General features: G+C 41.6%; 2 protein-coding genes across 2 annotated transcripts in view; one reads left to right on the plus strand and one right to left on the minus strand.

The window, feature by feature from the left end:
• cdh23 (cadherin-related 23) overlaps positions 1-12,013 on the minus strand; it is a gene marked incomplete at its 5' end in the record, with an annotated part of 177,234 nt that overhangs the window by 39,646 nt on the left and 125,575 nt on the right. Inside the window, 9 exons of the mRNA XM_080507244.1 lie at positions 3,784-3,932; positions 5,503-5,616; positions 5,833-5,985; positions 6,355-6,574; positions 7,796-7,941; positions 8,468-8,657; positions 11,015-11,122; positions 11,337-11,449; positions 11,844-11,960. Coding sequence (XP_080363370.1) covers positions 3,784-3,932; positions 5,503-5,616; positions 5,833-5,985; positions 6,355-6,574; positions 7,796-7,941; positions 8,468-8,657; positions 11,015-11,122; positions 11,337-11,449; positions 11,844-11,960 — 1,310 coding nt within the window. The remainder of the gene's footprint in view (positions 1-3,783; positions 3,933-5,502; positions 5,617-5,832; positions 5,986-6,354; positions 6,575-7,795; positions 7,942-8,467; positions 8,658-11,014; positions 11,123-11,336; positions 11,450-11,843; positions 11,961-12,013) is intronic.
• On the plus strand, positions 984-3,049 carry LOC308138131 (uncharacterized protein C10orf105-like; the record flags this gene model as incomplete). Its single annotated transcript, XM_080507113.1, has 2 exons — positions 984-1,064; positions 2,528-3,049. The coding sequence occupies exon 2, from the start codon at positions 2,540-2,542 to the stop codon at positions 3,047-3,049; it is 510 nt and encodes a 169-aa protein (XP_080363239.1). The 5' UTR covers positions 984-1,064; positions 2,528-2,539.

A 12,013-nucleotide genomic window follows, 5' to 3' on the forward strand; every position in this document is an offset into this window, starting at 1 on the left:
TTATTCATGATATGACTTTTGCAAGCAGATGGATTAATCCATACACTCCCCCTTTCTCCACACATCCACTGGTGCCCAGTGTTTTGTTGCCACAACAACCCCTTCGCAGCTTGGCAGAGAGAAAGTCTCTCGCTCTGTTACAGGCAGATCGCCAGAAGCAACCCCCAAAAAAAACCCAAACCAGCAGCACAGACAGTACGGCTCCATGGCGTACACAGATAAATAATGGAGCATGCTGAGCTGCTGGTGAATGGGCCATATCGTAAGGCTGAATTCTGAATCCGGTGAGGCACACAGCTGCTGGCACTGGACTAGGTTGACTTTATGTCACACCCCTCTCCTCGACAGATGAATGGAAACCTGTGTAGGTGCCCACAAAGTGCATATTTGATTGCATACTGAGGCACACACTGGAGATGCCCGGACACATGTACATGTTCTCAGGTGCGCAGAGATACAGGTGTGCACACAATGTCTTGCATTTTCTGTGTCTCCGTGTAGGTCCTCCTCTGCTCGCTCTCACTCCCTCTCCCTCTGTGAAGAGGGGCCCAACTTCAGTCTCATTAGCTTTATAAAGAGATGTGGAGAGGAGAGGAGAAAGAGGAGGAGAGGGGAGGGGGAGATTGGAAGGAAAAAGGGGCTGGGGGGTCAGATTGGTGAGTGATGAATAGGGCATTACACAGTGGAATGCACCACTTAGACCATAAAAGGGGGTGCATAAAGTGCGGCACGACATTGCACAGCCAGATGTTGTAAGTGTAAGCATGTGGAGGGTAAACACAGAGAGATGTTTCACAATTCTCTCAATGTGGTTGAGAAAGCTGTATTGTCAAGGGTTCCCGGGCTTTAAACTCACAATGGGATATGACTATTATGTTGTTCCACACATTTTACCCCCTTTAACTTTTCGGTCCTCTCTTCCTCCCCAGTGTTTCCCCCTCTGGTTCTGGGAAAGCAGCAGTTTAACGGGGGAAAAACAAGCGTGTAGAGCCACGAAATAGACCTGACTTCAGTTACTGGAACCAAGCAAGGTGCTGTTTTTAAAGAGTCTGCAAAGTGTGGGTGTAAGTACATATTCCTAATGGGGTTTGTTCCACATTGCAATTGGTTCCATGTAAGAAATAAAGTTAAACTCTTCAACCTTTATGACTAAACTTACTTAACTCTGACAAATGTTAAAACAAACTTCAAAACAGTGATTATTGTTTCTAGCATTCGATCGTTTATTTCTGTCAAGTGGTCTGATTATGCATTTAAACTGTAAAGAGAGTGGTACTTCAACATGTGAGTGGCCTGGCATGTGCGCAGACAGTGGATGCTTTTTAAGGGAATATGAAAGCTGTGTGCAATACTTAAGTATGATTTTGACTCCTTCACTTAAATACAAGCAAAATGCAACAGTACATGTCTCAACTCAATTGTCTATTACTCACTCATTTTTGTCTTCCATGCTAGAGATAGTATAGCGGATGCAGATATAATGACTTAAAGAACAACAAAACTCCAAAACCGACTGTGAAGAATTTAATTGAAAAAAAAAAAAAAAAAAGGCAACATATCCTTCAAGAAATTACTGGAGAATATGAATGCACTTTTGAAGAGGCTTGGCATATGTGCTCATCAGGAAGTTGAGGTTGAGTTTTACAGTTTCGAAACTAGCTGAGCAGTCAGATCTGGGGCAGCAGCAACAACGTGGGGTGAAAGAGAGGGAGAGTACCTTACAGCTAAGCTGCCAAGCTTAAGAACAGCGTGCCTAATCACCAATACACGCAGGCTACACTGTGTGTGGGTGAGAGAGAAAGTTTGTGTTTGAATAGCTGTGTGGGTGTGTGCGTGGCGTATGTGCTTGGAGGCGCTGACTAATGAACTGACTCTCTAACGAGCCATCCTGCTCCACTGGCCTTTTCACAGCTTTCCTGGCATTTGGTCTCAAAAATAATTTCACGTCCCAATGTGTTTCCCTTAAACCGATAAGCCATGCTTTGTCTCCGCTGAATTAGGGACGATGACATTTACAAATGTTACCATGCTGAAGATGGGGGCACAGTGAATGAGAGGGGGGATAATTGGAGACCGGGGTAGAAGAGGTGGGTGCTTTGCATTATACAAGGGGGCATTTTAATAAACCCAATTTGTTTCACATTGAAGAAAGCCTGTCAAGCATTGACTGTTTTGTAGTCCTTGATTTAATAGCTACATAATTGTCGCAAATGCCAAATACTCACACTCTGCGTGCGCGTGCAGGCATTTCTATGCATATTTGTGCATGTGTGCTCATGTATTTAAGTGTATGATCCTTATAAAGAGAAAAATATGATAATGAGACCCAAAATAAACCTACTCAGCTGGCTTTAGCTTGGCTGGTGAAGCAAAGCACAGCGGCTCAAGACAGCTGATGTTGCACTTTAATGGAGACTGACTGCATCTGTGGTTAAACAGAAGCACTCATGGTACAAACAAGCTGAACATGTACTCTCAAAAACATGCTGAGACAGACATCCTGCGGAATTTTTCTTTCTCCTGACAGGTCTGAGACAACATGAACACCACTGATCCAGGCTCCAACTTTACCTTCACCTTCACCACGAACACGGACAATGTCACTCTGTCCAGCCTGACCACTGCCGCCACCACCATCTTCCCCTCTGCCACACAACCTCCGTTCTACTCTTCAGATGCGCACGATCCAGAATTCACCATCATGGTGGTGCTGGGCTTATCACTGCTGCTGGCAGGACTGGCAGCTTTCCTGGCGGTGTGCCGGCCATCTGACCAGGACGGGAACTCTGGGACGAGCTGCACGCCTGGGGAGGGCTTGACTCGTGGGAGGAACCTTTCCAGCGAGCCACAGCTCAAGGTGTGGAAGAGGCTGGGCTCATATCGACGCACGTATAACCTCTCCTTCAGACGGCCGCCTCATCGCAGGCCACATGAACGCCAGAGTTCACGTGCATCTCAGCCTCCGGCACCACAGACAGTGCAGCCAGCGGCCAGCACGGAGTCGCAGCTCACCATGCCGTGTCTCTTTGACTATGTGACTGAAATCTGACTGAAGGACCTTCTGCGGGATGAATGACCGATCCCTTCATACACTGTATTTTGTGGTTGTTGCTGTGAACGTCACTAATAAGAGAGAGTAAAGACTCTATTTTTAGCATTTGTTTTAACATTTTTTGGAATTGTAGGTGTAAAAGAGTTGCGACATAGTACTAAAAAAGTACTTGAAAACATGGTAATCAAAAAGGCCTTTTAGCCAGGAGACAGTCTTGTTTTTCACTGCAGATTTGCACTATATTCACGAGAGATATAAGCGATTTAATCCAACTCCAACTCTGATTACTGTGAACAAATCTTACAGCAAGACACTATAACAAACAAAGACTTATTTTCTGCACCAAACTTGAGCCTCAGAGGATGAATTTGCCACTTACAAAATGAGTTTTTAATTTTCACCCGTGATATTGAACATCTGGGGACAAGCACCATTCCTTTTCATCGCACTGTTAATTGCTCTGATACAGGAATCTCTATCCATCTGGTGATTTCTGTGCATTAAGACAAATACAAGGAATGCTGTTTTTTTGTTGTTTTTTTGCACAGCTTCAACCTCGTCTACACGTATTGTGGACTCGCAGAACTGAGAAGACAAATGCAACCTGAGCCAAAAAGAGACTGCTCTGTAACTGATTCAATATGCTTGTTTTTTGAAGAAATAAAAAGATTTTGTTAGCTTTCAGAAGGTGGTGGGAATTTTTTTCATTTTGCAGCGTGTGTGTTTTCTACCTGAAGGATGCTGGTCCCTCGAGGCACGCTCTCCAATACGCTGGTCTCATAGCTGTTTTGGAGGAAGATGGGTCTGTTGTCATTCACGTCCTGCACCTCCACAAACACAGTGGCTGTGCCCGTTCTTCGGCCGCCCGCAGGACCATTGTCTATGTGCAAACACGTGTTCAAAAGCACATTAGCTGCCATCAATGAGGTAGATGCAGGGTGTTAATGTTGAGATTATGAAAAATGATGAAGGGTTCCTTTAATGAGTGAACCATGTGGTCATAAATCAAAAAGTTAGAAAAATGACAACATTTACAATCATGCACAAAGTAAGTACATCCTAAGTATACTATCCAAAATAGTACCTTACATAACCTGAACCTGTTTGCTGTGTGGAGTTTGCATGTTCTCCATGTGCCTGCAAGGGGTTTCTCTGGTTACTTAAGCATTCTGGAACAGGCTTAAGCAAACCCATGAACAAGAAGAAGGATGATGCTGGATACACTTTTCATACCAGCTGAGTAAATGAAGGGCTACACCCTGCAAATTACATCCCTAGAATAAAATTTGTGATAGATTTAGTAACAGAACAGTGGTACTGGAAATGTTACATCAAAAAATTAGTCAGGCATTTAAGACATGGGATGACTGTGTCTCGGCTGGGAGGAAGGGTTTGCAGTTTGATCCCTCTAAAACATTATGATGCACTTTCAAATGGCAGTTATCACCGCCAGCGTGTCTATATACATGATTAAATGGTCAAATGAGTGCCAAATGTATGATATAGTTTACCATTAGCTGTAGATAAATACAGGCTATGAATTGACTAAAGAAACCAATCTTATTGAGATGTTTTACTTTAATCTTCTATTAGTTGAGGGAGAAGAGTTGAGAAGAAAGGTTAAGAAAGATGATGCACCCCCTGTGATCCTATCAAGACAATGAAAAAAAAATCTCACAATCATTTTTCTCACAAATTATTTTGCTGACCGTTTCAGATGAAACCTATTAATTTGAATTGCTGGTTTTAAGGTTCATGTGCTCAACATTAAAAATTGAGTACAAATTGACCTGCAAATGTATCAACAAAAAAGGTGAGTATTTTTTAAATCAGGTACATTTTGAAAATAAATACAGAATTTTCATTTTTCGTGTGATTTTTTATAATGCTATCTTTATTGAAGATAAGCGATTATAATTGTACAAGAAGCTCAGTGGGTCCTTTCTTAACTTTCACTTTGAAAAATAATCTTTAAAACAGAGGGCAGCATAAAAAATTGCTTATTACGAAGATAGAGAACGAGAACATTGTTAGCTCATCAAACTTGGGTCATTTTCAGCTGCTTGTAAATTAAGACAATGTGTGTAATTGTGTTCTCCTGCAATTTCACATTATGTTCTCCCCTCTCTCGTGTCTGTGGCCCCCTCTGCAGATAAGCTGCACTGACTCAATGGTTTCCAAAACAGGAAAACCTCAGAGTTTTTGTTCTATTTTTTCAAACAGGAACAATGAACAGTTGAGCAACGGCCTGAAATCACTGCAGATATGCAGGCATCAGTTTTGTTTTTCTTCATTTTCATACACGGGCAGAAAGGAGCCACTTTGAAGAGAAGAATGGGACAACATACTATTAAAGCAAATACAAGCACAGATTATGTGAATATGAGAACAATCAGAGATGATACACTTTTTCATGATTAGGTGAAGAAAGATTTTAATTAAAAACATACCTATAGCTTCTACAATTAGTGTGTACGCTGCCTGGGTTTCTCTGTCCAGGCCAACCACTGTCCGCACGATTCCATCTCTGAAGCCAACACTGAATTTACCATCTTGGTTACCACCTGAAAATACAACACAACACAACACACTTTAGAAAAAAAGATATGCTGTTTTATCAAAACACAGCAATCCAATTAGTCAGAGTATGGCTATAAAAGATGCACGCACAAAGAGCTCTCCTCACAGACATACAGAGGAAGGGTAAATGTATGACACTGAAGATGCACAAAAGCCACTACCACACAAATAAAGGAGAATCTCCCAGTGTGACCTCTGACCTGTTATGAAGTAGCTAAGTTCGGCGTTGAGACCGGCGTCGTTGTCAGAGCAGGTGAGGCGCGCAACAACGTGGTCTCTCGGGACGCTCTCCTTCAGGGTAACATTATATATGTGGGGGTTGAAGGTGGGTGTCTCATCATTTACATCCAGAACTGACTCGAAAACACACAAACACAAAGATGTGAGAACACACAGCGAGATGTACACAAGGACAGTTTAGGCAGTAATGCAGTGCAGTGAGTACAATTTATAAAGGGTTTGCTCTTCTGAAGTAACTCAACTGATTTATTTGCAAATGCCAGTAACTGTAGTTTAGATTAGTCTTGTATTATAAACAGACTTAAGAAAACGTCGATGCTTTTTAGCATCCCATCAGCAGGTGGCAGCATTTTGCACATCAGAGAAGCCTGATGGATTTGGGTTCTTCATTATGAAAAATTCAATTATACTGTGGCTTGAAAATGTCACCAGTGAGATCAATTTCCAGAGGTCTGAGAGGCACTTAAACTGAACTCTCGCACCTGTAACAGTGAGCGTTGAAGTGGATGTACGAGGGAACTTTCCTGCATCGTACGCAATGATCCTCAGATGATACAGAGCGATCTGCTCACGATCCAGAACTGCTGTGGACGTGAGAACGCCAGTGGAGGTGTTCAGGGAGAAGTCAAGGCGAGGCATTCCCATCTGTAAAGCCATCGTGATCAGACCATTCTTGTCCTTGTCTGGGTCCTCTACCTGGACCTGAACAACCAAACGATAAGGAGAGAATTAATGAAAGGGGGTGAAATAGCAGCATAGGGTGACAACATAAAAGCATTACTTGATCGTCACGTCTGAAAACAGATACTGGTCATCAATAAAAACTGGATTTAAAAAAAATATATAATTATACAGATGGGTGACAAATGAAACTAAAACCTTGACTTCTACACGAGTACAGACCATGATAAAGAATTACTGCAAAACCTCGAAGGTGGTTTAGATTTCATATCAAGATGGCAAAAGGAAAAGCGCTAAAGACTCTGAAAGAAGATTTATAGTTTAAATTTATAGTCTATATTTAATTCCAATGCACAGGATCAGAAAAGGAGCAAAAATAAAATTGCAGCAGTATTTTACAGAATTGTGATGAAATCAAAACCCCCCCAAAAAACAGATATGAAGATAAATGTCTCAATGTTTGCAGCAAGTAAAGTGACATCTGCATTTACTTGGATGGGAATGTTGACAGAGTCTGTGGGAAACTGCACACATTTAGACTGTGATTTTCACGAGTGATCAATATACTTTATATTGCATGAGGAAAAAAGTAGAGGAGTAACTGTGTATTTGGTAGCTTAAAATGTGATCTGTCATGAAAAAGTGTGCAAACAATCAGACAGAAAGTGCTGGTGATGAAAAATATACACTTGACAATTTAGTGGTGGGGAAAGAAAAAAAACCATAATATATAGATGCAAAAAAAAAAACATCAAGTGTGTATGATCGACCTTTTCCTTGGGAATAAAGATTTCTATTATGTGGTGATTGAAAGAAAAAGAAAAACCTTATTTACAGGGTGTTGATGTCGATGCCTATGTATTTATCATGACATTATGTGGTCTTCAGAAGCAGTAGATTTCAACCCAGTTGATCATCTGTGGGAGTCTCTCCACTGAATAGGTAACATTGTGCTGTACTGCAGGTGAGTGAATATCTATTCAAGTAATGTCGACAGTCCCTACATTCGAGTTCAGGAGTTAAAGCCAAAGAGTTAGTGTACATTGCTCAACTAGGAGCACATGGTGGCCAGCAGAAAATCTAACAGACTCTCGGCAGAATAAAAAAAACAAAACTAATGATGATACGTGCATTAATAATGGTTTTCTATGAATTTTCTGATATTGTGTGGCCCTTGAATCTTAAAAGTTGAAAAATAAGAAGGAAAAAATGAATATATCCTATATATATATATCTATATACCTTAAAAAAAGAGGATCCAACAGGCAGTCCCTCTGGTACTTCAGCCACAGACGGCAGATTGAGGAAGGTCGGGTCATTGTCGTTAAGATCCAGCAGGTTGACAAAGACTGTGGTGCTGGCTAAGGCCCGCAGTGCAGGCGTGCCACCTAAAGAGGGAGCCACAGAGATATTCAAAGACATGCATACATGCATGAGCACACCTCTGTTATGATTTCATACCTACAAGGAACATTGCATTGACTTAATTTCTTTTAGGTCAACCATAACCGCAACGTGCCTCACCCTGGGCTTTACCTAAACTTAACCCAACTTTAACAAATTTCTTCCCATGAAAATCTTTCTCAGGAGAAATTGAGTCTTATCCCTGCAAGGATGGCAAATCCATTTAAATGTTGGTGTGTAAACTGATTTAGGTTGCCACAACAGTAATATATAGATCCCCACACACACAATGTGTTATGGTCAAAAGGGGTTTTACTAGTAGCTGTAAAAACTTTCATGGTTGACATAAAACTTCAGGGATGGGGCTCGGGAAAAAGAGGGATCATCACGAAGATTTGAACGTTCTCTGCTAAGAATGATATAAACAATTGAGGTTTGTTTTGGATGATTTCGGAGCGGCATTGGCAAATCAGCACAACACACATAAACTGACGAAGACAAACTACTCACGGTCGACAGCTGAGATGATGATAGTCCTCATTAGTACCACGTCCGCGGGGTTCGAGCTTTCCCTGTCGAGCGTTACCCCACTGGTGCGGATCTTGCCTGTACTGCTGTTGATGGTGTAGAAAGGGTTTTCTGTGCTGATACTGTATTCCACTGTCCCATTGTCCCCATTGTCAGGGTCTACTGCCAGAACCTAGATAGAGAGGAGGGAGGGAAAAAAAAACTAAAAACTTCTATAGGCTTGAACTTTTTAGACAGCCTTTCAAAAGGACAAAAAATATTATACTGGCCAGTTCCATGAAAACACTTAAAGTTGTGTGGACAGTAGTGAGATGCAATTCATGACAAGAGATGACAGGGGAAAAGAGTGAATGTTTGAGGAAATGAGCGAGGGAAGTAAGAGCGGGGAACACGAGGAAAAAAGTTGGTGCAAAGAACACCTTGATCTCAGCCCATGAGCATCTTCACATGCAGGCATTTCCAGATGTTGTAGCACATCACTCAGCAGAAAGAAAAATGGTAAAGTCTCTTTTTGTGACACAAAGTGACGATGGGTGATGAATGTGAAGAGCCGGGAGCCCAGCTGAAACATTGGCTGATTTTTAAAAAGCTGATCAATTATTCAGTACACTGACTAAAAAAGCTGGAAACTGGTTAATTGGTCATTAGAGGAACAAAGGTTTTGCAGGTACTTAATTATTAAGGGGACATGGTAGGCAGGCATCTAAGAGCTCCATTGATTAGCAATTGCACAGACAAAAGCAGGTGATATAAGATGTTGGGAAGCGCCTGGCCAGGGCCAGTTGAACCAATCAGTTCTGGGCCGAGAGGAGCACATTAAAACATTGTGAGCAAATATATTAGCCTTGTCTATTGAACCGTGGCCCTGGCCTGACGGCAGAGACTCAGAAAAGAGAATATTGTTGTGAAAGGAGATATTAGGGCAGACTGACTGTGTGTATCGGAGCTTTGAGAGGCTACAGCATTGATGTTTTGGTGCTTTGAGATTCGAGTGGGCTGATCCTTGCACAGGGCACAGCAGCCAAATTCATCGGCTCGCTGGACACCTCCAGGACTACTCAGCAGGTGGCTTCTTGTCGCCATGGAAACACTGGCTGGACCAGGGCTACAGTGGGGCCAATTACAGGACTGTAAGCTTGGGTGGTCAGATTTATTGAAAAATGGTCAGAGGGGCAAAAGCGTCTGTCCGCTGAGCACAGAGAGTCACATACAGTGTGCATCGCATCGCTGGATGCACCATGAATGAACTCGACTGAGGAATAGCTACAAGAGAGCATGAATAAGGGGAAAACGTAGCAACATTTGAGTGGCGCAAACCTTGTATCTTTCATTTCTTTTCCTTACAATTTCTCCATTCCAATGTCTTGCTCTGGAAGACAGGTTCTCGCTTCCTTCTCTGCCCAGCAGCTGAATAATTTGCTATGCGTATGACTGCAGGCTACATTTTAATTAGCAATCAGACTCCCTTAATTACACTCACTGACGCCTCTTTAATTAATGGACAATCAGGGCTTAATTAACAACAACACATTGCCAAAGACACCAGCAGGACAGAGAGAGAGAGAGAGTTTGGGGTAATAGTGGAGTTTACTTTGTGATGACCTACACGGTGACGGCAGTTTGTCCATCGATCAGGGAGACAGAGTCTTCAACAATATACCTTTATCAGCTCAAGTCCTGTTTTACTGTTGAGCGATCACAGTCTACAATCTGTGATCTTCCAAAGATGATTTCAACTATCTTCAATGTCTGCCGTTTAATCATTTTGCTTTGAAAGCAGGTATTCTAACTGAAACACACCTTTTGTGTACCTCAAAAGTCAGAGTAATTCAATGATGCAACAGACAAAAATAATGAAGTAAAGTGGAACATACTGAAACAAGCCAGTGTTTATTGCATGCAGTTGGGTATAAAAAGTGCATACATGTAGTGCTTAATACATCCTACAGCACTTAAATGTTATGATTCTAGAACTATTATTCCACAGCACTAACACCCTTTCAGAAAAAATTTTTTTCCTCTATCTTCTAGACCAGGGATGTTAAATATATGTTAAACCATGTATGTCAGAAAGTCCAGTCTGACCCAAGGATGATGTGTACAATAAAATATTGGCTGAAATTTTTTTTTATTTATTTTTTCTGCGGTTTCCAATTTATTTAACAGGGATTGTTGTGTTTTAGAAAGAGCGGTCTGGTGACACTGCACTATATCTTGGACCAGAAGACATTGTTGAGATATTTCAAGATGAGCAAAAATGTGTACTTAATTGTTGTCATCATATTTCTGATCCGGACTGCTCCAGATAGGGTGAGGCTGTATGTGGCCGCTGGACAACAATAGGTTAAGCAATCCTGTTTTAAAAAAACATTACCCAGACCAGAAGTGATGGATATTATATTAAAGCTGGACCAGAGTAGCCAGTCTATCACATACCTATGCTCACACCTACACGTTAGGAACATCAAATAAAGATGACAGTTGTTTGTTTTGATAAGAGGAAGAAGCTGGAGTATCCAGTGTACTTACAGAGATAACATCAGTGTTTATTGGACTCATCTCCACTACATTGGCATGGTACGGCTCATCTCGCCACACAGGAGGGTTGTCATTGATGTCCAGGATTGTGATGTTCACCTAAATTAAGATTTAAAACAAATATATATATATATATATATATATACATTATTTTTCTAAACCCTAAATAAAATGATACAATGAAAAGATATTTTGGTCATAATCAAACAAAAAATGGCAATAATTCCTCATGGTTGATCAATAAAATCTTTTGCAAATAATTGAGGATGGACTTCATATGCACAAATCAGACGTGACGGTTGGAAAGTTGTACCATGGCAATGCCAGTCTTCTGCTGTGGGCCCACCCCTCCATCTACCGCTCTGACTATCAGGATGTACTCAGACTTCAGCTCTCGGTCCAGCAACGCTGTGGTTGTGATCTCTCCTACAACAAACACACCATCGAGGGGAAAACAGTAACGAACATGTAGCAACCAGTACAGCAATGGGATGGGAGCCATTAGAGTGAAGTTTCTCATGTCAGGAGAAAGTGTAGTGGAAAGAAAAAAAAAGGAAAAATAATCTGATGAGGATCCCAGTATAAGCAAGGCACAATGCTGGAAAAATTAAGGGCTGCAAAATCAAGTAAAAAAACAACAACAACAAAAAAACATTAATCAAGCAGAAATGTATAAGACTTCTTTTCATTACTGATGGGAAAACTTGAAAAAAATTATCACATTTCAGAAATTGTCTGCCAGCATATGTTCACAAAATTTGTACACTTACAAATTTAGGCTCACACACATACGCACGTCTCTGCACACACTCATGCATACCTGAGCGGGAGTTGAGACGGAACTGAGAGGAGCCCTCCAGGGAGTAGATGAGTGAGGCCTGGCCAAACTCCCGCGAGGCGTCCAAATCAGTAGCATTCACAAGCAGCACAGTTGCCCCTGTGGAGTGGAGGGATAGAGAGAAGGGAGTGAGACAAAGAAAGTTACAACTC

This window comes from Blennius ocellaris (genome assembly GCF_963422515.1).
Source record: "Blennius ocellaris genome assembly, chromosome: 13".
In the NCBI taxonomy this organism is placed as follows: domain Eukaryota; kingdom Metazoa; phylum Chordata; class Actinopteri; order Blenniiformes; family Blenniidae; genus Blennius; species Blennius ocellaris.